Source organism: Metopolophium dirhodum, chromosome 4 (genome assembly GCF_019925205.1).
Source record: "Metopolophium dirhodum isolate CAU chromosome 4, ASM1992520v1, whole genome shotgun sequence".
Classification (NCBI taxonomy): domain Eukaryota; kingdom Metazoa; phylum Arthropoda; class Insecta; order Hemiptera; family Aphididae; genus Metopolophium; species Metopolophium dirhodum.
In genome coordinates, this window is record NC_083563.1 from 22,688,548 (window position 1) to 22,715,651 (window position 27,104).

General features: G+C 30.5%; 2 protein-coding genes across 3 annotated transcripts in view; one reads left to right on the forward strand and one right to left on the reverse strand.

Annotated features, from left to right (window-relative positions):
* On the reverse strand, positions 1-20,484 carry LOC132942553 (cytochrome P450 307a1-like). 2 transcript variants are annotated; one of them, XM_061011087.1, is made up of 4 exons: positions 20,399-20,484; positions 11,800-12,771; positions 1,980-2,831; positions 1-862 (listed from the first exon to the last, which is right to left on the reverse strand). In XM_061011087.1, exons 2-4 carry the CDS (start codon positions 12,230-12,232, stop codon positions 513-515), a joined length of 1,635 nt encoding a protein of 544 aa, XP_060867070.1. In that variant the 5' UTR covers positions 12,233-12,771; positions 20,399-20,484; the 3' UTR covers positions 1-512. The 2 variants fall into 2 exon arrangements, with proteins under 2 accessions (XP_060867070.1, XP_060867069.1); XM_061011086.1 differs by lacking the exon at positions 20,399-20,484 and having other exon boundaries at positions 11,800-13,033.
* Positions 13,506-27,104, forward strand: part of LOC132942555 (cholesterol 7-desaturase nvd-like) — a 26,141-nt gene continuing 12,542 nt past the window's right edge. The window contains exon 1 of the mRNA XM_061011089.1: positions 13,506-13,676. The gene's annotated coding sequence lies outside the window, so the exon portion shown is untranslated. The remainder of the gene's footprint in view (positions 13,677-27,104) is intronic.

The following is a 27,104-nucleotide window of genomic DNA, read 5'->3' on the forward strand; positions in this document are numbered from 1 at the left end:
TAAATTATAAATTGAAATTGAAATTCAACAAATATATTATAATATATAAAAAATAATACAATTTGGTAAAAGATCTATATTTATACTAAATCAAAAAATGTATATTGAAATTGAAATTGAAATTGATATAAAATTGGAATAAATGCTTATAATTTTTTTGTATATTATATTAGTATATTACAGTACAATACAATTTTTGGACCGATACTAAATGTATCTTAAACAGTGTTTTTCAGTCTATTTGAAAAAAAATATATACCTAACAATACGCTATTCAATCGAATAACGACGTGGACACTGTGGTTAAAATTAATGTTATGTTCTTATATACGAATAAATTGTAATTCAAACAGTCTTGTGATTCGATACTTATGAAATACATTATTTGTGTTTGTGTAATTACCTATGTATAATAATTATCTAGTTTAATGTACAACGATAATGATTGTCATTTTAGTCTGATGTCGATGAGATTGTATAATATATTTGATATTTATATTCGACATCCGATTCTATCGAGATCCATCGAGAGGTTTCAATATCAGAGGGTACGTGTCAGGTGGTAGAGCCAGACGCGCCTCGGGTATCGCCAATTGAGCAGTGGCCTTTACCTCGTACCTCTGAAGTACTCCGGCGAGCAGTACGAACCCGAACCCGGAAACCAATTGTTGTCCAATGCATGTCCTTTTTCCAGTGCTGAACGGCAGAAAGTATTCCGGTTTCCGGATGCACGGCTTTGCGCCGGACTCGCGGTGTACGAAACGATTGGGATCGAACACTTCCGGGTTGTCCCAGTACGCAGGACTGGTGTTGATTTCGTAGTTATTTATAATGATGCACGTGCCTTTCGATATTTTGAATCCTAAATGTACAAGAACGCAAACAAAATATAAATATAGGTGCTTATGCCATATTAAAAAAACACATATTGAATAATAGGTATAATATTATTTTATAATAAATAGTCACGACTCGCAACCGCCTACAAGGATTTATTCTAAATTTTTTTCACGTCGCCAAAAGTGGCATTTATTTTATGTCTGATAGTGATATTTGATTACATATTTTATCCTCCACATCGTTCATGATACATTTTGTCTGTAGATTACAAATATTGTACGGTAAAAACTCGCACTAAGAGTGCTTTTTTATATTAATTTTAATGATTCGATTATGTGTGTGGTTTAAGGTTTTGTATATCGACCTTTTTATGAAATCGAAATCACAAGTGAGTGATTTTTTTGAAATTCATATACGATTTTAACAGATCTCGTGTGCAGTGTTGGGTAGGTTACGTACGTTACGTAGGCAACGCAAATTACAAATTACTGTAACGCAATTACTTTTTCAGTAATGCAGCAGTAATTTCATTACATTTTACTTAAAGTAACGCAATTGTAACAAAATTACTTTTGAAAAGTAGTTTCTATGAAGCAACGCACTAATACGTTATTTTCCACGTTATTAAAATAATACTTTTGAATGTACTACAAAAACAAGCCAATAGGATATTCCAGGAAAAATAAAAAATAAATTATATTTATTTTTGATTCCGATAATAGTTAACAATATTATTAAACATTCCAGGAATAAATCACTTTATTAGCAGAAAGAAAACAGTTTGGTTTAAAAATAAAATTTAATTAAAATTAATTATGATTTATGACTTGTTACTATAAATATAGCCATATAGACGAGATGACTGTACATTTGTACATAATAGGTCTTTTATCACTAGGTCTATGATTGTAAAATATATGCATAATAATTAGTAAGTACCGTTATTTGTAACGCAATACTTTATTAATGAAAAAGTAATGTAATGTGATAAAAATAATTTTAGGTAACGAAAATGTAATTTAAATAAAAATATTTGAAGTAACGAGTAACGTATAAATTCATTACTTTTTAAAAGTAATTTACCCAACACTGCCCGTGAGTTCTTTAACTATCGTTTGAGACCATATCGTTTTCCTCACCTTTGATGGTAGTATCCTCGGTCGCCACGTGGGGGACGATGGGTGACGAAATGAAGCGCAGAGTCTCGAAGAGTGTTGCTTCGGTGTACGGCATGTCCGGCTTGTCGTAAAGGCGGACCAAACGCTGTCCGCCGGTGACTTGTTCGGCTTCATCCCGGATTGCTTGAGCCACGTGAGGTCTGGTAGCCACCATAGACAGTGCGAGCATGATCATGTTGCCGACGGCCGAATGACCGCCTATAAAATCTTCCAATTCGAATAGCACGTGGTTCATTTTGAGCCCAGGCTCCTTGCGCAGGCTCATGAGCAAGGCATCTGTGAAGTCTGTCGGTTCCTGTTCGTCGTCGTCGTCGGCAGCGTAGTCATTGTTATCACCGGGGCTGTCTAACGCCGCGGCCTTTGTGTAACTGCTCCTCTTTGACACGACCGTGTCCATTATGAACTGTCTGATTTGCGTCGACCACTTGGACAGCTTTCGCATGTGATTCGCGTAGAACGGCTTCAGCCAGGGCAAAAAGTCCACGGCGTAACCTTGGTTGATATCCCAGAATATCTCGTCAAACGTCCGGACCATGTTCTGGAACTTGGGGTCGCCGTACTCGAATTGCGTCGAACACATGAACCGGATGAACATGTTGGCGCAGGCCATCAACAACGGTTTCTTCAATTGTACCTCGCACTCGGAACCCCGGATGGCGACTGCGGCCAACGACTCCAAAAACACGTCTAGCTCATCGGACGAAATAGAGTCCAGAAGACCATAGTTGGATGAACACACTTTCGGGGAACAATACTTCCGAGCTATCTTCCGCCTGGTCTCTTGAAGCCATGACCAATCACATAGAGCCAATGCTGAAGAAAAGAAAAAAATTATCACAGTTAGTCCGATTGCCTTATACGTATATGATGTACCTAGTCACCAGTCATTGAATAATATAATATAATATTTGATTATTTTAATTATTCAATTATACATGATTTATCTAATTGGACCATTGTTCCATTATATTTATACATCCTAAAAGATCACGTTTAAGAATACTTTTATTTAATCAAAAATCGTCGTACTGAAATGTTCATTGTATTTTTAGAATAATAACATAGGAAGAAATTCTAAATTATTACAAATTAAAATACAAAATAATTGTTTTACTAACATAATATTATTTTTAAATGCCTATAAAGCTTATAATATTGGCAAAACAAATTAACATCGGGAGCGCTGTTGACACCTGTCGTACTGATGGTTATAGGCGGGTTGCCCCTACGTGGAGTCTGGATACTATTATCAGCTTGTATGTATTTTCCCGACATTTCGTATAAGTTTTGCTTTAAGTGAAGTGTATTTGAATGTATTTGATAATATTAGTAGAAATTATACTTACCAACGTATATACCAGTTAGGTATACCAGAAGAGTATAAAGTTTCAATAACAAAATTAATTTATTAGAAAAAGTAAAATAACCAATATAAAACTACATATATCCTTATATCCCGAATCGCAAGGTACAAATTGTTTCCACCGGAGCGAGTTTTGTTAATTTGCTTCACCGATAGACAAACATATTATTATAATATACATGTATAGTCTATATATAGTATTACTATTTATAGTCCGCGATACGAAGATTGAACCGGTTTACCGTGACCCGCATGGCTTACCCCACCTATTAGCCATGTGTTCGCGAACTATAGTTGACGTGTTCATAGCATGAATTCCATGAGCTTTACTACTACACAGGACTGGATACTGTAGGCTTTGGGTGGGTAGGAGGACAGCCCCAAAATTGTACGCTACCAGTGCATATCGAGTATCGACGCAACGCTATTAATTAACCTATTCATTAAAACAGTTTTAACATGGGAAGTTTATAGGTATATAAATTGTATTATAATATTTTGTTTTCTATTTATCGGTTATCTTATCAGAATTTTACAATGTATGATTCTTGAATAAAAACGTAGTTTGTGTTACTAACAGGTAGAAAGCAGTAACATCACATGTGTACGAATCCCGTACAACTTCGTGTCCGCGATTTTGTTTCAACTTCGTAGTGTCTATTCCTGTATAGTTCATGGTTCATAGCATAGACCTATAAAGAACTTATAATCCCCTATACCCAATCTTTACTTCAAAAAAGACAAGATTTTTAGGGCTATGGCATGGTGGTAGTTTCCGTGGTCAAAATAGGGTGCCAAGAAGAAAGATATACAGGTTACTCAACAGACAACAAAACTTATTTTTTGGTACACGAAAAGTTAATGATTTTGTCATAGCAAGAATTACAGTTGGCACTTTTGCATTGTAATAATTTTTTATTTGGTGCTACAATATATATCAATATATATATATTACATACACAATATTAGGTTGAATTAGTTGAATTTTTACGTGGCTTATTAACAATAACATAAAAAGTAAGTAAGATAGGTAAATTCTGATTTCACCAACACATTGAGCATAAAAATACCAACATTTCCAATAAAAAAAAGTTCACAAAATAGTTTGGGAAGTAAACTGCATTCGTTCCTAAAGTCTTAATGCGTATATCGCTACATATAATTATTTAAAGAGTCGGCCTTCTTAGCGTTCCTGACGGACAATACTCGCATATTAAATGCCGTAAAAATACGACTCACTATTTGACGCCGAATGTCCACACCGTATTATCTACATCGTGTGCATGACAAAATACTTTAATAATTTTATTATAGATAGGTATGTCAGCAACTTGATGATACGCATCGCGTTCGTCGACCAATCCACATCCCATCTATTAGAAGCTTGTTCGCCGCTGTATGTTGGCCGGTAATTTAACGATCTGCCACTGATATCTTAAATCGTGTAGTGCGTGCGTGTGCGGCACACGTTGTTCAATGCTTCTGCGCATGCACAAAAAACATACTAGGTTGTGCATCGTTTTAAAACAAAAACAGCATAAACACGCAATTATCGTATTATATCATGATTCGTGTATATTTCTTACAAGTTTCAATTAAATTAAACGAATTTTGAATTAACTTGTATTAAGTATGAGTAATAGGTAGGTAGTCTCGTTTTTGATTTCAAAGTTTTCGTTATATTGACTTATTAGAATAATGCATCACTATAACGCAGTTTGCCATGACCTCAGTACCTCACCACCCATACCCCGACGACCACGGCCGCGGTGGCACAGCCAGGCATGCTCCGTCTATGGGCCTATCGCATAGACATATAGATATTTATTTATATGTCTATGGCCTATCACCTCCGTCTACGATTTATACACGATTTATATACGATTTATATACGATTTATACGATTATACAGGTTATTCAACAACTCTATGCACAATTATTGCACATGTATATATCGTCACAGACTGCAGTAAAAATTATCAAATATTTGATACCAATATTATCTTATCATAATTTTGGATTTTCTGTACCTAACTACTTTTAGTACAGTTTCAGTAGTTATGGTTCAGCACAGTGAAGTACTAGGGTTTTGACGACGTAAACTCTTTACTATGGACGTAGACATTTCTAATATTTTTGAAACTCGGCGAGGAAAACGATGTTTTGATATCGATAATTATAAATTTAGTGAATATCGTGTTTTAATGAGTGGATATTCAAATTTTAGATAATATTTATATTGACTATACTGTAACGATATAATATGACGATTTATGTAACGCACACGCAGATTTTTAATCACGCCTGTTTGAAGCAGACAGTCCTCAGCCTGTAAAGTGACTAGTGAGAAGCAAAATGTGTGAGCAAACGAGTTCTGATACTAGAGATTTTCGTCACAGGTAGCCAACATATATGTGTGCCTACGAGTTGTAGCCCAAAAGTTACAATCGTTAAACTAAGGTTAAACCACCGAATTCAGGCGGTAAAATCAGTGGGTTAGGCGTAACCGAGGTTTAAACTATGATTGTAAAACAGGCCCTTAGCTGGCTAACTTAGAGCAATAAGCTAATGAGCTAATAAGCCCATAAATTCTGTTTCTATATCGGCACACACATAGACCTATAAGCTAATGGACAGCGCTTAGAGAAATGAGTCAGGGGTATGATATAGAGTGAGCGAGACAAAAAACAAAGTAGTAAAATGTATACTGTAAGTTCCTTATGCAAATATGCGGGCTTTATGCTCCTTCACTACTTTGTGTTCTTTCTCTCTCAGTTATATGGTTATAATATTATCGCCAAGCATTGAAGGCAGGGCGGAGTGGAATGCGCTATCCATTAGTTTATAGGTCTATGATTGGCACACATCATGTCACAAGCGCTTGTGGTTAGTTAAGCAGCTGATTCTGAAAGTAATTTCAATTACCATATGATATCGCTTATGACATAGCCCATTACTAAATAATTAACAGTCATGATCACCAAAAGCCAATTTTTCCTATCACTATGCATTTTCCCCAGACTTAGCAGAAACAGTAAAATTCCTAAATAATTGTAGTGGAAATAACATTTTTTTTAATTTTTTCCATGATATTAGTTTTTTTTTCCAAGTCTGGGGAAGTATAAAATATGCGTGCAGTAATATTCTAATTTCTAGCGATCATGAATGTTTTTTAGTCATGACATAGCCCGTCGGTCAACCATTATATTTTTAATCGTGGCTTATTTATTATTTAAATTGTATTTATGGAATGATATTGTTTTCCAGGTAGATTAATACCTAAAAATATTATTAATATAGTAATAAGATATTCATAAATATGATTTGTGTATTGGTATAAATGTACCTATTAATTAACTTTGATATTGTTTTTACAAACTGCATAAATAAAATTATTTTAACCGTACTTATAAGTTATAGGCAAGGCAGGGCATTAACGAGTTAAAAAGTTAAAAAGTTAATTTTATTTTAACTTTTTAACTTAACTAGTTTCTTTTGGCTTTACATTAACTTATAACTGTTAACTGTTAACTTACTAAATTTCTTTTTAAATTAACGTAAAATGAATGAATTGATTTTTCATTTTAAGAAGTAAGTTAAGTTAATTTATTTTGTTTTTAATTTAATTATATTTCACTATTTTAGTCTATTTCGTTTTGATGTCAAAAAATATTTACCGTGAATTGTTTAAAGTTAAAAATGTATATCATTCAAATCTAACTTATATGGAAATACTGTATAAAGTATAAACACTATAAACTATAATTTAGTTTTGGGTTGGAAAAAAATTAAGTACGCTATCATTGTATAAACAAATTAACTTTTTTTAACTTAATAAAAAGTTAAAAAAAAGTGTGTATTAACTTTTAACTTAACTGAGTTAACCTATAGTTAAATTAACTTTTAACTTTTAACTTTTTGTAATAGGTGCATATTAATTTAACTTAGCTGAGTTAAAAAAAAATCATAAGCTTGCCCAGCCTTGCTTATAAGTGGGTAATACAGTAATCAGTAAATTATACATATTATAGTTTGTACTTTAGGGTATAACTACAGTGACATATGTATCTATCTCTACAATTAATATTTCAGAATGTAGCTATGTGGTGTACTTGATAGTTAGGTACTGTTTATAATATAATATAGTGATTAGTGACTGACGTTTTTGATATTATACATACATTTGTATCATTATACAATGTACCTAATTTACATTGTACTAGTATAAAGGTTGAAAAACGACTATTAATATGATTATTGATTATTGCGTTTCTTTAATCTTTAGTAAATCGTTAGAAAATAATCAAGATCACTTTCAATTGACTCTTTGATGGTCACATATCAAACCTAATTATTGAGTAATTATTTTGTCCAGTTAGATAAAAGTGAACTAATTATTTTAATTGAATAATTAATCCTTAATTTTTGTAGACTAAACAAGAGATTTTATTTGAATTAACACTTATATTTATTATGTTACATATATGATTATATTGATGATAAACTCCAATAAACCATGAACCTAGTATGGACCAAATATGAGAGGGGAGGCTATGGGAGCTGAGCCAACAATTTATTAAGTCATTAAATTATATATAACAATAAACAATAACTCATTTGCCTTCGCCAAAACATTAGTGATGTACTGATGTCTGATAAAAATTCTTGAAACATAATTCTGATTTCCCTGTTTAGTTAAGCAACCGTAACAATAAGAACTGACAAACGTATTGTTTTATTTTGTGAGAATGTTTAGGTTAAAAAATCTTGTATAAAATATAGGTGAGAAAAAAATAATTATTTATATTCAACTATAATTGTAAACATAAAAATAATTTAAGTTTATTTTCTATTTCTCATAAACATAAACCATGTTATATTGACGTTCGTAATATTTTACGACTTTAATGTAACATGTTTGCCTATACTCAAACCCCTTAGTGTAATAATACTGAATATACCTACTTTATAATATTATGTATTTTTGGAATCTTTTCTACGATATAAATTCAGTGGGCCCCTAAACCAGTATTTATCCATTGGGACCCTTTGATCGAAACGTCTATAGGTACATTATATAAATTTAAAGTTGTAAAAACGTATTTATCTATTTACAAGTAGGTAATATAATATAGCCATAATATAGGTATTATAGATTATTGACTATTTAATTGATAAAGCTCATTAGCCATTACTTATTAATCATTAAAAATATTTCGTGCCGTAATATTTTTATACTATTACCGCGTGTTTAGTATCTAATTAGTGATAATAATATAATAAATAATAGTCACTTACAATTTCATATTATTCGTACTCAATTTACTCATTCATTGGAAAGAGCTAAGTCTAGAACTTTAAAACCTATAATAACTAATTATTGTCAACTTGAAAAATGGTATTATAATGAAACATTGAATCTAGTGGTGATATTTAAAAAAAGTATTTGACACGAACTACAAAGTGGTTTTAAAATACAATTTTAATGTTATTTTGTCTGATTATTTGAACTAACGTTTTATTAAACATACTGCTTAGTAAAGGGTGTGGAGACGAAAATTGGTGAGTGATTTTTTTAAAGGAGTCGTATTTTGGTTCTGTGGCCCCTACAAATATTTCCTGGTAACAAAAAAAATGTGGCCTTTCGCAACAATTGACGAACTTTGTTGAACAAATGAAACAGTTTACCAATTTACCTGTAGGAAATGAGTTGCAACTATAATACGGTAATCGCACAATAATTAAACGTCACATACCTGTAGCAATCAGCTGCCATTAGTAATTATTACTACGATAAATTATATTGGAAAGTATATATTATGAAAACGAGATCATCTTGTTCGACCACGAATTGTCTGTGACTATATTTGGTAGGGAAAAAAATAAAGGGCACAGTGACACAGAGGAAGAAAAAGTGGCTGAAGTACCTATAACATGTACAATAGTAATTTTTCATATTTATATTTTCGTAAGCCAAAATATACCACAGTGCAAAGTTCAATACCTTTATAATATATGATATTCAATACAGTATATTAACCTCTGTCTAAAATTATTTGAACCCAATTGAACTTCCAAATTAGTATTGAATTTCATGTGAAGAAAATAATAGGATAGGTATTAAATCCTTATTTTTACGTTCAACAAGTAATTTGATTAGCAATTAAATCGACACCCGTACCTATATTATAATGAAAGTAATATACTGCATATCACGCATATTTATGTCAGTATAGTACCCATTAAAAAAACGCTTACAATAATAAATTTAGTTGATTCATAATTACCTACATGGCTATATATGAATAATAACCGTAAAATATTTCAGAAAACTAATGAGTATTAATTATATAATATTATATTGATGTGTTGGGATTCTTGTTAGTTGTAAGAATTATAGGTGTATACCCGTAAAAAAACAAATATTTCATAATTCACAATGTTTACTTTACTCAGTGACGAGTGAGGTACTCATACTACTTACATAAACAGTTTTAAAAATAAACAAACTAAAACGAAAGAAATATAAATACCTACGTCATTGAATCGATTCGAATTCGAATATGATTTAATAATAGAGATGGAACACTCTAGACTTTCTATTGCGGTAGGCGCATGGGACAAAATCTTAATCGAATACAGATACTAGATTTTATATATTTGTGTACACATTTTGCTCATCGCGAGGTTCAAAATATTTGTGTACCTATAATAATAATAATAATAAAGTGATAGTGTGTTATTGTTTCACACTTAAGTACGATGATTATAAATCGTAACATTTGAAAAGACTATTCTTACTGTGGGATTTGCGTTTTCGAAAATAGGTAGAACACCTAATACCTATATATAGGTTATATAAGTATATCAGGGCTTATAGAATGATTTTTAAAATGTATGTCATCTACTCGTGAAAAGCATTGACGATTGAAGATTTCGGAAATGTAATGACTAATGAATATCTCAGGTCAAAATACAATCTCTCTCTTAGTATTGACAAAATAAGATTTATATATATATATAATACCTACATGTAGATTTAAAAATCTATATGTAAGCATATAGGGCTATTGCAGAAAGCTTGTCGTTTTTTAAGCATTCCTTATACGTAAAAAAAATTTACAATACACTAAATATGAACAATTTTAAATTACACATTGTAAAACCATTATACATTCATCGTTTGGCTCAGAATTAAATAACTATTTATAAAGATTATTGAGATTATTCAGTTTTATCGTTGCGCGAAAATCTAAAAACTCATCTACGAATATTTTATATGTACTTAACTAATTGTATATATACACACATTCAAAAAAATATATATTGTTATACGATGTACATATTATTATTGTATTAGATTATTTACTTGTAAAATAATTGTTACCTTATGATGTACCTATATTATATGATATTTTCATGCAAATTGGCAATTTTTATAGAGCGTAATCAATTTAAGTGTATAGAAAATTAGCGTCTACAGCATTTGAACGTTTTCAATATTTTAAGCTAAAATTCAGATTTAGATTCATTATATTTAAAAATACTTACGTCAACAAGTTGAAAAAAATGTAAAGCGTGATGATATTCCAGCTTAAAACAGAGGCTAATTCAATATATTCAATATATACATAATACATATAAATAATAAATAATATTTTGTTGAAAATAATAACATGATGTATAAGTAGATTATATTATTTAAAAATAAGTACATATTTTTTAAAAACTGTTAGTTCTTTGTCATTTTTAACATAAATAAAATAAATAATTTGTAGGTACTTGATATTACAATAAATTTCGTTCCGTGAAATTCTCGTCCATAAATTTGTTTTCGAGAATATTATGCTCATCGTAACATTATAATAATATTATAATAATAATTTCGAGCGCGGTGCGAATATTAATTGTTAAAATAGAATAAAAAAAAATAAATCGTCTATAGTAATATATAATAATATAACGTATTGTATAAAATTAATAATTATACTTCAGGGGTGATCAAATGGCCCATGCGGATACACTCTATATTTTAAATTATTATTTTTGATTGGGAATTCAATTTGGTTTTTAAAAAATCACTTGTAACCAAAAAACATAGATAATTTAAAATATTTTGCGATTTTATATCGTAATAACACTTAAATGCCCTCTGTTAATAAATGAATCTTTAATAGTAGGATTTATATAAGTGTCACAGATTACTTATATACCCTACCGCCGTATCCTACGTGAATCCGACAAATGCGAAAAAAAACGAAACAGTTTGTAAATACAAATCGTCGCACCGGTCGCATCGAATTGCGACGGAACAGCATGATCAGAATAGAAATCGTCGGACTCGCCGAATTTACATAGGCCACGGCGTAACTTAATAACATATGATTAAAGAGCAGGCCTTTTCATTGGTATACTCACAATTGTTTCGGTCTCCGGCGAACAGCACATTGTACCGGCTAAAGTCAGGCCGGCCGCCAAACTTAGAACCACTGGTGATGAGGACTTCCTTGATGGAATCGAAATCGTTGACGATCACGCACGGCATCGATCCCATGGTCATGGAGAATACGGGCCCGTACTTGTGGGACAGCTCGGTGAACCGATGGAAAGGTCTGTCCCGGTGTCCGTCCATGGCGTGCAACGCCCCTATGACCGGGTACGCCGTTGGGCCGTCTGGCACGGCGGTGAGGGCGGCGGCGGCTGTCGATTTGCCTGGTTGACGGCGCGCTGTCCAGGGTTTGCGGCCACGAGCCAACTTGACCGCCAATATCAGGAGCACGACGGAAAGCAGCAGCAATAGCACTACGGTTACGTTATCAGCAGCAGCCACTACCCCTTTCGCGGTGTCCATAGCCACTCTGCTTCAGCCTCCCGCGGTCCGCCGGCTGTGTACTGTGCGCGAGTGCGCCCCCGGTGACTACGCCTGACGAAGAAGAGGAGCACACACACTTGCGCGGCGCGCGCACACACCTTCAGATGCTGAGGCCACGGCCGTCCGCCCCCTCCACACCCCAAAGACGCTGCCCAGAGTATTATTACGAGTACGCACGTTGACGGGTGAGCGAGTGTGTGAGAGAGTGAGAGTGAGGGAGTGGCAGACGGAGTCACTGTAAAAAGTGAGAAGACGGAGGATACGGAGGCGCAGGAGAAAAAGGAGAAGAGACTAAACGCCGTAGAATATAATATAAATATTACGCGCGTGTGTAGTTGATAATAATATATTTTATTATTAAAATATTATTATTCTATTATGTTCTTCTGCGGCTGGTGTGTGGGTTTCTCCTGCGGCGATGGTGATCGTAATTCGTAGACGACGACGACGACGACGACGATGAAGACGGGAACGGGTGAAGCAAGCGGCGGGGTTGTGACGGCGGTGCAGTTGCTGGGCTGATCGGCGAAGGGGATTTTTGTTTTGTTTTTTTTTTTTATCCCGAAAACAAAAAAGCGTACAACATATTATAATAATAATAATAATAATATTTACTGTGTGTATCTAACCACCTATAGGTGTATAATATATTATATTATGTAAAAAATCGTGTCGTGTCGGAGTCGCGTGCACCCGACAAAATAATGAAAACGCACGTATAATATACTAATAACGCGCGTCCGTGTGTGGACCCAGCTATATATAGGTGACATCGGTCTCGGTCATATTATTGTTGTATATGTGTACAGTATAATATTATAGCAGCGCACTCGGTTTTCCGATGCCCCTTCCCTGCCCCCCGTGCAGCGCAGCGCTATTTTGCACGCCTATATAGTATAAATATCGTATGTATACAACGACCATATACTAGTATATAATATATATGTATGTTCGTTGCTATATATTATGCGTGTGTGTGTGTGTGTGTGTGTATATAGCGTTGAGTGGGAATCGAACTAGAAGAGGAAGAACGCGCGCTCTCGTAAAAAACGAAAATCCAAACGGATACACCCGCGGACCGTAATAATTATTGTTCGTCATTATATTATTCGACAATATTATTATACTGTTATCGTATCGCGTGCGCGTCGCGTTGTAACGTAATAAATATATTATTATTTAATGTTATTTGCATCGTTGGAACCTAATAATATAACGTTCATTTTTCCGCACCGCGATATAGGTAAAATATCGTTTGGCATTCGGTCGTCACGTACCCCCGCGCGCGTGTCCCCGTCGTCGCTCCATCTATATCTAGTATATATATACCTATGTACTTATATATATATACCTAGCCAATTACGTTTTTTTTTTTTTTTTTCTGTTCATCTATCCACCGAACCGGAATATTGCACTGCTGCAGGTAAGCGCTAACCTAACCATTTACGACGTCTTCGTATCGCGATGTACGCGCATAGTGTATATATATAATATAATATAATACACGATGCACACGCTATACATACTATGGTGACTATAATATATTATATACCTACCTGCCTATACATAACACGATGCACACTGTAATACATTATATACCCACCTCCCTATATATATATATAATTGTATATTATATACCCCACCCGCCTATGTATGTATACCGTTGTCGGAGCCTGCGACGGCCGTAAAAATCTATATAATATTATAATAAGATTCACAGATTTATTTATACATAATATGTACCACACGATACCAGTTTCTTAACACGCTTGTTATAAAATATAAATGGTCGTAGTTAAAAATATGTTGGTCTGGGGCTTTGTCACTGAAAGTATGTTTATGTATATTTGGATGGTACCCACTACTTACATAATATTATTATTACATGTTGGTCTGGAGTTTTGTCGCTGAAAGTGTTTATATATATATATATTTGGATGGTACCTATACATATTATTATTATTATTATTATATGTATACGGACAGAGACCGTTTATATGTATATTGTACAGGACGGTAAAGACGTTGACGATATTTAAATATAAATGATTATTTTGACGTTATAAAACAATTTAAATTTCGACAGGTACCCAGACTAATATCGATGATACCGAATACCGATGACGTGTGTCTAAACCACATCGCGGTTTTATCTACGACCAGCCATTTTTAGTGGCATTCCAATATTGCACCGGTGTGATAGTATATAATATGCTTAATATTTGTGTATGAGACTTGGGCGCATGTATATGTCACCCGTTAATATTTTATTATAAATACTTTATATTATTGATATGAAATTAGTATATTTTTCTATATAACATATTTTGTAATATACAAATATCCGATGGAATTGTGAAAGTAGGTACCTACTAAAGATACAAACGGTTTTTATGTACATTAATTAATAGACATAATATGTAAAACCTAAGTTTAGTCAAGTATACATAATTATTATGAGTTGGATCGCTGACTTGGCAGATGGATAAGAGAGTTCCGCATTACTTCTGTTGAGACCGGGGTCGGAGGGTTGTGTGCGAAAATAAAATAAAAACATTTATGGTTTCACAAACATAATAATATCATGTAATTAACAAGCCTCTGATTGATATTATATGGGACACGCTTATCGACTTTCCATAAGTTAAAACTATATACCATTTCTGATAAACATACATGGGTGTAAGATTTGACAATGTTCAATTTTGTATAAATTAATAATTATAAAAACTAATAATAATAATCAAAAACTATTTACGTACACATTTCTCTAAAACAAACTCGTGTAGATATAATATGTATATTTAATTCTTTTATTTCATCTTAAACGATCTAACTACCTTACACATACGTTAACTATAAATAATTTTTATTAAAATAAAGTTAAAACATCTAAAGTTTCAGTCTAAGCCGACTACGGTTAGTAAAACCAAAATTTAACTATATTCACATCCATCTTAGTTTTGACTGTAAAATGTAATATTAAATATCTATATAATATAATATATTGCACACGTGCATATTTTATACTTGTTAATTCGTAAGTAAATGTTGTTTGCTCTGAAGGTTCGTATTTGTTTATTCAGTCGAATCAACGAAACAGTAATAATTGACAAGAATTCTGCTCCATGCCAAAATCCTAGGAATAAATGAGCAATATTTCCGTATTGATACATATTTGATAGTATAAAATCGAAATTTATACAATAATAATTTATTAATTTAACACATTGTGTATTATCATAAAGGTTTGAAATTTTGAAAAAATAATATATAATATATAATATTATGATTAATGTACCATGAATACTTCTCTATAATAATATAATAATATACTATTTTTCGTTGTACGAGTCACGCGAATAAAGGTTTACAAAATATGTACTATGCGATGTTTCTCGATTTCCGTTCGTAGAATCCTATTAATTGTTTTAAACATTACACAAGATTTGTATAAATGGTTCAATAATTCAGCTGAATTGGATTTTTTTGAACCAATATGGACTCGTTTTGATGACCTGGAATCAAACCACGGTGTTTTACACTTTCGTCGATTCCAGTAGAAATAGAACAATACAAATTATATAGACACCGAGGAAAAACGTCATGGACTATATTATGTTATTCTATAGACGTATTAAATTCGTTGCGTAGGTGAATTTACACTTCACACAATATGCAGTTACACGTCAATATGCGGTTATAGTGTATAAAAATTGTTTTTAAATTTTTAAATTTTAAATATTTACTGGTTTATAATACCTATTATACAACAAGCGATATATTACCACGGCATCACGTAAATCACATAAAAACACGCGTATTATAAGACAGAATAAACATGTCAATATTATTGAAAGGTCTTATGATCATAATAAAGTCTATGTATTATAACAAAAATCTATATTTGTTTTCAGTTAAAATACAAATTTTACTTGAAAACAAATCATAGTTTTTAATCATTTTTTTCTTCTATTAACAGTATTATTTCAAACTAGCTGTCCCGCACGGCGTTGTCAGAGACAAAGATTTATTTTTTTTTTTTTAAATTTATTTGTAAAAAATGAATATAACATATTTGAGATAATTCTTATATCCTATTACCTATAAAATTCTATTAATAAACCAAAAAAATATTCTTTATTCGAGAGCTATCTTCTAGCTACCTGGGCATAAGGATTGAAAAAATAAACTATAAACACTCTCTAATTACCTATATCACTATTGGTATAACTTTTTATTGAAAACGGTCCAGTGGTTTTTGAGTCTATTAACTTCGGAAAAACCAACGCGGGTTAAAAATATTATAGTGACCAAATAATAAAACTATAAGTCTGAATTTATATATCCAATCAATTATATTATATCATATAACCTGTGGGCTGTAACAACCATTTATATAGAAAAAAGTAACTAATTTCTACTAACTTGCTAATATTACTTGTTATATTACAATATTATACAACCAATGGTAACCGCCAACAAATACCTATACAAAAATCTTATTGAAAAAAAGACCCTTCAGTTTTTCACGAATTTTCCAATTTTTGTTTCCGTAGAAACCTCTTCTAAATATTATAAAAATTAAAAAAAAAGAGCCAAATCGGTCCAGCCGTTTTCGATTGATGTGGTTACCAACGAACAGGTTTTCATTTTTATTATATAGATAAAATATGGAAAAATAAATTAAAATAGATATTTTGCGATATACAAATACGTACTATTTCTATAAGTTTTAATCATTACTATAATAACCCGCGTATTTTAAATTGTATTAAATCTTTTTTTTTTAACCAAGACGAAATCTTTTAATGACAATTTTTATAGTATATATCTTACATAAATAGTACCTAATAAAAAAAAAGGTGATTTTATAAAATAAAATTCACTTCTCATCTTTGACTTTATAAAGTTTATAATGAAGATTTGATAATTTTATTTCATAAATAATTAGATACACTTTCAAGATTACTAGTAAGAAATGTATACATTGGGCTATTTGATTGCTTTGCTCTGTCTCATCGATGCATGATGTTACATCTAAGATAATGGGTATTACTTACCTATAGGCATTATCGTTTAAAGAGATTTAATCAAAACCAAAAATTGTTAACGTTAATGAAAATAATAAACAGTGTACCACTATAATACCTATATCGAGTTCTGAATGTTTTCTAATAAACCTTTTGAATAGGATTAAAAACTTCATTTTAGCATAAAGTATTGTATAGTTATAAATTACATGTAGTCTTATAGGACGTTGTATTTTTCGTAGGGGTAGTAACAGGTAGATAAAAACGAGTCCGTTTTTTTTTTTTTTTTTAATTAACTTGTATTCTTTCTTCGTATGTTATTATTATTTTTTTTTTACATAAGAATTAGTCGTGATCCTGAAATGAAAATCTTGTTCTATTCAGATGGTAAAACCGGTAGGCAATCAGCACACCTGTTTGTTACTCCTTCAGACGACTGTTTCGCCTGTATCCTCTTTGCATACGCTCGACCAGAGATGAACAACAAAAAAAAAAAACATTATCTCGCTGTATATATTTTATTTAACACGCTGGATAATGATTGGTAGTGAACAATGCCCGAAGGGTTACACCAAGGCCACGGACTAGTGGCCCAGTTTTATGGCGTTTATAAGGGCACGTTTACACCCTTTATAGAAACGAAACGATCGTACCTACTGTATAAGTAGTATATTCAAATTGAAAAAGTACGTTATGCTCTTTATTGTTCTTAATTTACGTAAGATATTTAAATAAAGAGCATAACTTAATTTTTCAATGTCTTACGTAAATTAAGAATAATAAATAAGAATGCTTTATTATTGTATGTCAAACATTTTATTAACTATACATAACATACGAATACGAAATGACATAACACATTTCAAACATAATGATTAAAAATTTAAAATCGTGTTAACGTTTTACACACTTTTTCAGTTTAATTTTTACGAATATTTAAAAAACACTCTTTAACTAATCTGAATAATTTTAAATCATTTAAAATTATGTTACAGTGACGTACAAATTCTTAATTTATTACCTATATCCATGTAAAACACAGATGAACTTGATGTAAAAGTGTCTTGGTTAGATTTGCTTTGATTATTATGATCCTTTTAAACTTATTAAATGCTTTTTAAATGCTTTCAAAATACTTTTTCTTTGTATTTTATTCCAAAATACTTTTTGTCTCAATACCGTTGTATTTCAACGAACAATATTTTTAAAAAATGGTCTTAAATGATATTTTATAATGCTACTAAGAATTTTTAAGATTTCATTAAATACTCAGATTACACAATACCTAAAATTCATATCTACCTTGCTAAAGTTTAACTTGACAATATAATAGAATAGGGATTTGACATTTGAAATTCTTGAACTATTTAAAAAATGTATTTATATATTAATTATTTAATTTAAATATATATTAATAATTTTAAGTATAAATTTGTGATAAATGTTTTTAAACGAATTTTGTATTTTGAAATAATTTTAAAATGTATTTGCATTTAAATATTCTAATACTTTTGAAAGACAGTATTCCAATACGTATTTCCGTATTTCAAATACAAATGACACAAAGCATTTAAATACGTATTCTGAATACATTTGAAAATTATTTTTAACAAACAAGACTTGTTAATATCATATTATACGACGATAGTATTTATTTACATACGTTGTTTAAGAATTAAGTTGAACTGATTTACATAATAAAATTTAATTTTACTTTTTAGTTGAGTATCAATATTTATCTATATATTCAATATGCAACGAAATCGACAAAATTTGTTACCGATAGTTATAGAAACATGTTGATCGAAAGTATTTTTAACCATACGGCCTAGATGCCTAGCCTAAATGATTCCAATAATGACATTTTTAATAAACAATTTATTATTATGTTATTCTTAGAAGAGTTTGAAAACTGTCTTATTATACTGCACTGCAGAATATCAAAAGACAATATATATTTATGATTGTAAATTGTAAATACGTCATTATAATATTATGCTCACATATAAATTTAGCATGTTGATGGTTCCGGTTCTGCGAATTTTTTTTTGCACTGCGTAATTTATTATCAGTAAGCAATTTACTTTTTAATTTTTTATCCACCGACAGGTGGTCATGACCGAATAACGGTACCTTAACCGTGATTGAAAGATCTATTACGTTTTTATGATTCAATTTGTTTTCGCCATATGAAAGCATTTCATTGCATAACCTTGAACTTGGCCTCAAACTGTGTTTTAACGTCACCGCCATTCGTTGCAGGCGTCCGTATCTGCACGAAATCATCACAAGCATTTCTTTTCAAGGCGTGTATCGTTATTGTTGTATAATATATTCATTATTTATCTTTATATAGTCTGCAATGAACATAACTTTTTTAATTTTGTATAAACATTCGGCCACGGATTGAAGGTATATTATACTACAGTCTATAAATTTGAGAGTTCCAGAGTTTAAACAATATCGGCAAAATAGAGACTCCCGTTGGTCGTTTTAGTGCAACAGTGTTGACATTGTTCTCTACAATCGATTTGCCCTAATTTAGGTATTTTGAATGGCAAATTTTTTTTTTATATTATGTTATAATATTCACGTTCTACATACGTATTTAATTCGCAGTTCAGCGAAAATCACGAAGTTATTAGATCATATTATACTAAATGTGTTTCAGAATTTTTTTTTTGTTTATCGTGAATACGCGAGCACTCATTTATTGCTGGAGAGTCAAAATACTGACAACCTTGATTTCGTTTGGATACATGCGTATGCGGCTAAAACGAATACGGGGTTTGAATGCGGCTATGCATAGGTAGTGAAACCATAAAAACTACAAATTTCGTATGTGTGAACGTACCCTAGCTACAACTACACCACCAACTTTCAATAATGCCGAGTAATAATTGGTTCTAACAACAATTGGGGAAACAAAGAAGATTGTGCATTAACGAGGGTAGGTTTCTATACAATATATATTATTATGTATACATGTTATATGTGATGTTCATATATACTGCCTACTACCTATATAAACGAGTATATAGGTATAGGTACGTGCAGGCATCGCTTTATTACCAAAAAAAAAAAAAAAAAGAAAGAAAAGAAAAAAACTGACCAGTGGCTACCATCAATCAAGTTGCCGAAGGGTGGCCAAGGTCGCGTGTTGTGGAGCAGCACTCTGTGGACTGTAACAGTGGAACCAAGGACAACCACTTGTTAAATGATTTTTGTTTCTAATATTCGACGGTGACTGAGATATGTAATGCCATCAGTGAAATTGAACACTTTTTCACCTAGATATTGATGGTAGAATATATTATAATATATAGGTATACACATACAAAACAATAATGTGTATACGCGTCTAAAATTGTATTAAACTGCTGTGTACACCATTGATATTTATGTACGAGTATATTATAATTTATGAACATCAGTGTAGAGATAATGTTTCTCACGAATCATCAGCACTTATACGAACGATGTACAGTTATGTGAAAGTAAAAAATGTGCATAATAATAAATAATCAATCTGCATAGTACGCTGCAACGTACGCATTCTGCAACAGACTACCTATATATAATATATATCGAGTCGAGCGACTTGGGCGTACTATACGTCTATACACATAGTATAGCTATAGAAGATACCTAACTTATTAACAGCAACGTATACTATATATTAATATTAAACTTGCAAATACAATCATCGATTCAATAACGAAAAATTCTCATATACATATTAAATAATAATTGCTATTAGCTAAACTTTTATACATAGGAACCTACCTATTATTATGTACTATACTATGCGGGTTTTACACGTTTTATTTATCGAAAAAAGTTCGTGTTAAATGCAATCGTAAAATATTTTTTAAATTATAACATTAATATAATATTTATATGGAATTGTTACATGTTTATATATTATAATTAAATTCTATTACAATTTAAAAATAGTCTAATACATTTGCATTTTATATTTTTAACTTTCATATACCTAGTACCTATACATATATATATTTTATTACAGTTTATATAATTTGATATTTTATAAATGGTTTTTGATTAAAATTTTCTATTTTTTTTTATGGAAAATACATTTTACATTTTTACCAAATCACTCGTTGGAATATTTAGTTAGCTCGTTAGATGGCTTGTATAATATGTATATTTAATATTGGTCATGTTATTATATTTTACTGACTAAATGTATCTATATATATATTACATATGACGTAATATGTAAATGTTCATATTATGTAAACTAATATTTATGTACCTACCTATTAATGCTAAACTATTCCAAACGAGTTTTATTAAAAAAAATTTCTATCTCTAATATTTTAAGTTGTAGATGGCAAGAGCCCTAGAGGTCATGGATAAAAAGAATTTACATCAAAAATGTTATTGTCGACTATATTCACGTGAAAACGAAAATAAAATAAGAAATCCAGTAAAATTATATTTTACATTTCATACAACCATACAGTCAAATTATAAATGCATATTTACATTTAAACTTTTAAGTATAACTGTATAAATTATTGAATAGAATTAGTGTAAATAATAATGGCCTAATCATTTTTAAGTATAACATTTATAGATGACAAAAAAATTAGCCATTCGTGCTAATTGAAATCATTTAGTAATACCGTGTATTATTAGTGATTAGTGAATGTAAAAAAGAATATTATTATATCACTGTACATTATTTTAATTTTAAAATGTAACTTAATAGTTGATTGTAAAAATTGTCGAGTATTCTGAAGGGTAGCTTGACAAAATTATAAAATTGTTTATGACTTGTTCTTAGTTTTAACAACTGTACCTACATTATAATTTTTAATAAAAAAAAACACTGCCAATACTCATTCACTTTGTTCGGTAAAAAATATGTTAGGTATTGAAATATAAAATAAATTGATCTCTAACATAATATCTGTACAATATCAATTTTTAGTATTGTTAAGTTCCTATAGCTATAGGTAACACGTAGGTCTTTTTTTATTGTTTTAATCTAATCACGCTGTATACTTGTACTGCAACTCTCCGTACACTCAATGACAATAATAAACTAAATAGTAAATACTAATAATTATTTTCAAATTCTAAAAACAATATGATCCAGTAGTATATATTTTTTAATGTTTTATTATACATTTACACCAGACACTAGTATATCATATATATATATATACATACAGAATCATCTTATCTGTATTTTTCTAAATAAATGCTATTTGGTAATTTGACAGTGAACCATTTCAATAACAAATTATTAATGTTTACAAACATTCAGCACACATATTTGGTCACAGTTTTTTTAAAGTCATCAAACAACAAATTTAATTTTGGAAATCATCTGTGTATAAAACCCCCAAATGCAAGAAACTCGAAATTCCTCGTACAAAATATTGGTTATTTAATAAACGAGGCTACCTTGGACAAATATATTGGAAGTAGAAGTTTAAGGGAGTGATCCTCCATTTAGCCGTTGGTTACTTTCCATAGATGTCGTATAAAAAATATATTATATAATCTTGTCCGAAAAATTGCATTTTGTATTATATGTACTTACCCGCGGACGTATTTCACTACGCAGCGATGCACAGTTAAAAATAGCTAGCGTGACTGCATCAAAATTATTGTTATAAATCACAATAATAATATTATCATTACCTATACGCACACACACAACACAGAACAATAATTACGTACTATGTAATATTATTCAATAGGAAATTTCATGAAGACGTCGACCACGTGTGGTGAAAAATAAAAAGACAACCTATAGTGCTACAACCATCTCTATAGACGGATCGCATGTGTGTTATAAATATAATTGTGTGTAGATGATGCCGATGACGGTGACGATTATGGTGAAGATGATGATGATGATGATGATGATAATAATAATAATAAAGCCATTATATTATTGTTCTCTAGGTAGATAGGTGTGTTGTGTGTATATATTATATATATTATAAGCATATATATATATATATATATATATATATAGCCATATAGGTAGGTGTCATGATGCCTACGGCGATGAGACGGCCGACCACCAGCTGGTTTCGAAGATTAGTGCAAGAAGCCGGATAATTAAATATAATAATAATGCATAAACACGAAGGCGCAGCCACTGATGCCAATTCTCTTTCTTTTACTCTTCACCTTCTTCTTTTCTCTTTCTAACGTCCTAACACTCTTCGTCCTTACCCTTGACCGCTAACGTTTCAAACGTGTTTTGCCGTTACCGCCAACGAGTGCAAAAACTGACTATTTTAATTAATATTTTACTATCGTTCATCAAATAAGCGCGCGTGCGTTCAACGAAACATTTAAGTAAAATGTACCTATAATATAAATGGATTTTTATTAATTTATTATACACAGACTCAGTGTACTGACTTTATCATCGGCCTATAATTGTCTACGGCAGTGTTTCTTAAATTGTATACCCGTGTAACCCTTCTTTATGTCAACTTTTATCGTGGAACCCCTTTTTAGCTTTTTAGATTCTTTTATTTAGGTCTCAACAATAAGTTATTACAAGGCAAGTTATTAGCTCGCCAACTAGAACCCATAATTTGTTTCAATAGTCATTTTTAGCGTAATTTGATGTAAGGATTATTTGCAATAAAAATTATAATAATTATTATGTGTATACTGTATTTAATTCAAATAATATTTTAAATAACAGACAAATAGGACTTCCACATTTTAATTTTAATGATTTACCCTGAAGGGTCTACGGGATTTCGATTATGGTTATTTAATATTTTTTTACCAACCTGTTAATCATTTTAAAATTGTTCTTTTCGTAGCATTAACTTTTGGATATTTTTCTTTTTTCAATTTTTATGAATAGCAAATTACATATTTTTTAAATTCATATTCTCAACTTCTCAAGCAGAACATTTTTATGTCTGGTCTATGAATATTGCGATTGAACCAATATAATAATAGTTCTTTTTATTACTAAACATAAGTTTAGTAGTATTTAAAGTTTTTTATGAACCGGAGGGCGGAGGCTATAGCCTATAGTGTAGTAAAACAAAATTTCGCTTTTATGTCAGGTAAGCACTAATCACTACTATGGAGCTATAATAGCCACTAATCACTATATACGCAAGGTGGGTTGATTAAAATTTGTCCAAACCTTATTTATCTAAATAAATGTATAAGTTATGACTTATAAATAAATAATAATACTATTGACCCAATATAATTCGATAATATATTGTGTAACTATAACTATATAATTAGGTACATAAAAAATTAAAAAATAATAAAATAAATAGAAAATCAATAGAAACTAGTAACTACAACATGCATAGTAGATATCTACATATCATAGAACGTATAAATATGAAAAATGGTACAAATATAGAAAGCTTTACATTTAAATGATTACTTAATTATAGAACGAAATATCGAAATGTTTGCATAGATTTACTAGTTAATGATAAAATTATTCCTGTCTTATACAGATACAGTTATACCCAGTATATTGAATTCCCTACTTAGGTACAATTGGTATACCTATACATATAATTTAGTATCAAATTCATTAATCATTATAATGTATATGTTTTCGGCTTAAGTCTGAAATGTGGACTGTGGTCAATGTGCATGTTATTCGGAATATTAACACTATTAACAGATACGGCCATTAAAACCATAGTTTCGTACATTAACCAGCTATCATACGTACATTATCCAAATAAATGGTAACTATAAAAAAAAAACAGATGAAATTACATAAAATGTCGGGTCCAAACATAATAAATTAGTAAACAAAAACAAAACAAAACATAAACTTAACTGTCCCATCACAGGCATCCATCAAAATTAATCTAATTATTACCTGTATAATTACCTATAATTTTTTTTACACCATAACAATAAAATTAATTATTTTATGAGACTTCTGCCACAGAATTTTATAAATTTCTTTAAATACGAACATGTTACAATACAGACCTAGATTAATCAACAATGGTGATCCTGCAGCTTTAATATAAATATAAGAACATGTAAATCTAATTGCACTACAATTAAATGTAATTGCAAAGATTAAGATCTATTTTTCAACTAAGTATGTGTGTCATACTGTCCTCAAAGTATATCTTGTATAAATTAATAAATTAAAAAACATTTCAAGTATACCTATTCAACCAAATTTAATAAAACAATTAATGTAATACTGTTTAATAATTAATTTCTGTTAATTTTATTTTATTATTGAATGTCAGTAGTTTGTTTTAATAATATATAATTATAGCTTATCGCTGAAATGTTATGTGTCGTATATTGATCAGCTTTTACTAAGTCAATTTGTATATCCTAGGATGTACACAACGTGTTTAGTAAAAGCCCGAATAAAATTAAGAATTTCAGCATTTACTGAGTACAAACAGTAAAACCTAGCATTAACTAGTAAAACCTAGGTTTACCTAGTGATCGGGCATTTACGGTAACATATATATTATATAATATATGTTACCGGAAAAGATGTAAATTAAGGAATTAACGTTAAAAACGACTAGTCAATAACGTATTTATTTTCGTGATATTTTCGTGATATTTTCGATCAAATTAGACAGTATACGATTTTGACTAGACAATAACGTTAATGTTCATTATTTTCAGGTCATAATGCATTTAGAAAAATTTCCTTGGTAATGACGATAACTTATTTGTTATAATATTTGTACACAGCCCACCTACTAGCACATTACAAGACATGTATCTATAATCATCTAACTATATAGTACCTAGTACCTACCTTCAAAGTTTCACAGTACATCAAATTGTTCATCAAATAAATGATTCAATTAATTGTATTTATGACTTATGTATCTAATATAATATTATTATGTATAATTTATCTTATATTATTAAATTTCTGACTCAACTTAAATATTTTTCTAAACAAAATTATCAACGTTGTCTATCAGTATTCATATATATATATACATTATACATACATATATAGCTTGGTGCACACATACATAATTTTCTACTCGGTCAAAGTCATGAATAAACCATTTAACACGCCTTCTTATAGATATATATTATATAGGCCCATAGGTACTGGATTACAGATAGGATATACATATTATAATAAATGTATATGTATATAGATATATAAATAGATACATGCAACATATTTGTATGCGGACCGATAAGATTCAATGTCACTTTACTATGCAGTCTTGACCACTAAAACATTATCCATATATATGTATATATATGCCAACACATTTATAAAAGGTCGGCAAGTATACAGAGTCGTTCAAATTGTCACGTTAGCCGTTTATGTGTAAATAATATATAGCTATAGGTTATAGTATTCTCCTATTGAAAGAAGCGTTATGTTTAACTTGAAAACATATAATATGTGCGTATATTATATGGCCTATAGGCTATAATACCTTCAGGTATAATATGTGACGTGAATTAATAAATTTATGACACTAGTGGATCTATGTTATGCTAAGTGCATTCTTTTTCGATATGCCGAATTGCCATAAAATACGTGGAACAGGTTCAAAATGCAATTTCTTAAACATTTTTTTTTTTTTTTTGCCAACGACTACTTTAATTATAATACCTAAAATACCAGACTTATATATTATTATATTTGTTTATATATTACTTATTTTATATATTCTCTCCATTATACCTATAAGTATCTGATACAACTAGCTGAACAACCCGGCTTCGCTCGCGCGTGTGCAGTTTTTTTGCGTTATAACTTTTTTTATCAGTTTTATATTACAGGTAGATATTGCCTAGAGTTTAGATCA

Bases quoted from the DNA above. Each gene is read 5' to 3' on its own strand.
- LOC132942553 (XM_061011087.1), bottom strand. From the start codon at position 12,232: ATGGACACCGCGAAAGGGGTAGTGGCTGCTGCTGATAACGTAACCGTA. The intron at 2,832-11,799 runs GTGAGTATACCA...TCTTTTCTTCAG, and splicing joins CGCCGGAGACCGAAACAATT to CATTGGCTCTATGTGATTGG. The intron at 863-1,979 runs GTGAGGAAAACG...TTGTACATTTAG, and splicing joins CGAGGATACTACCATCAAAG to GATTCAAAATATCGAAAGGC.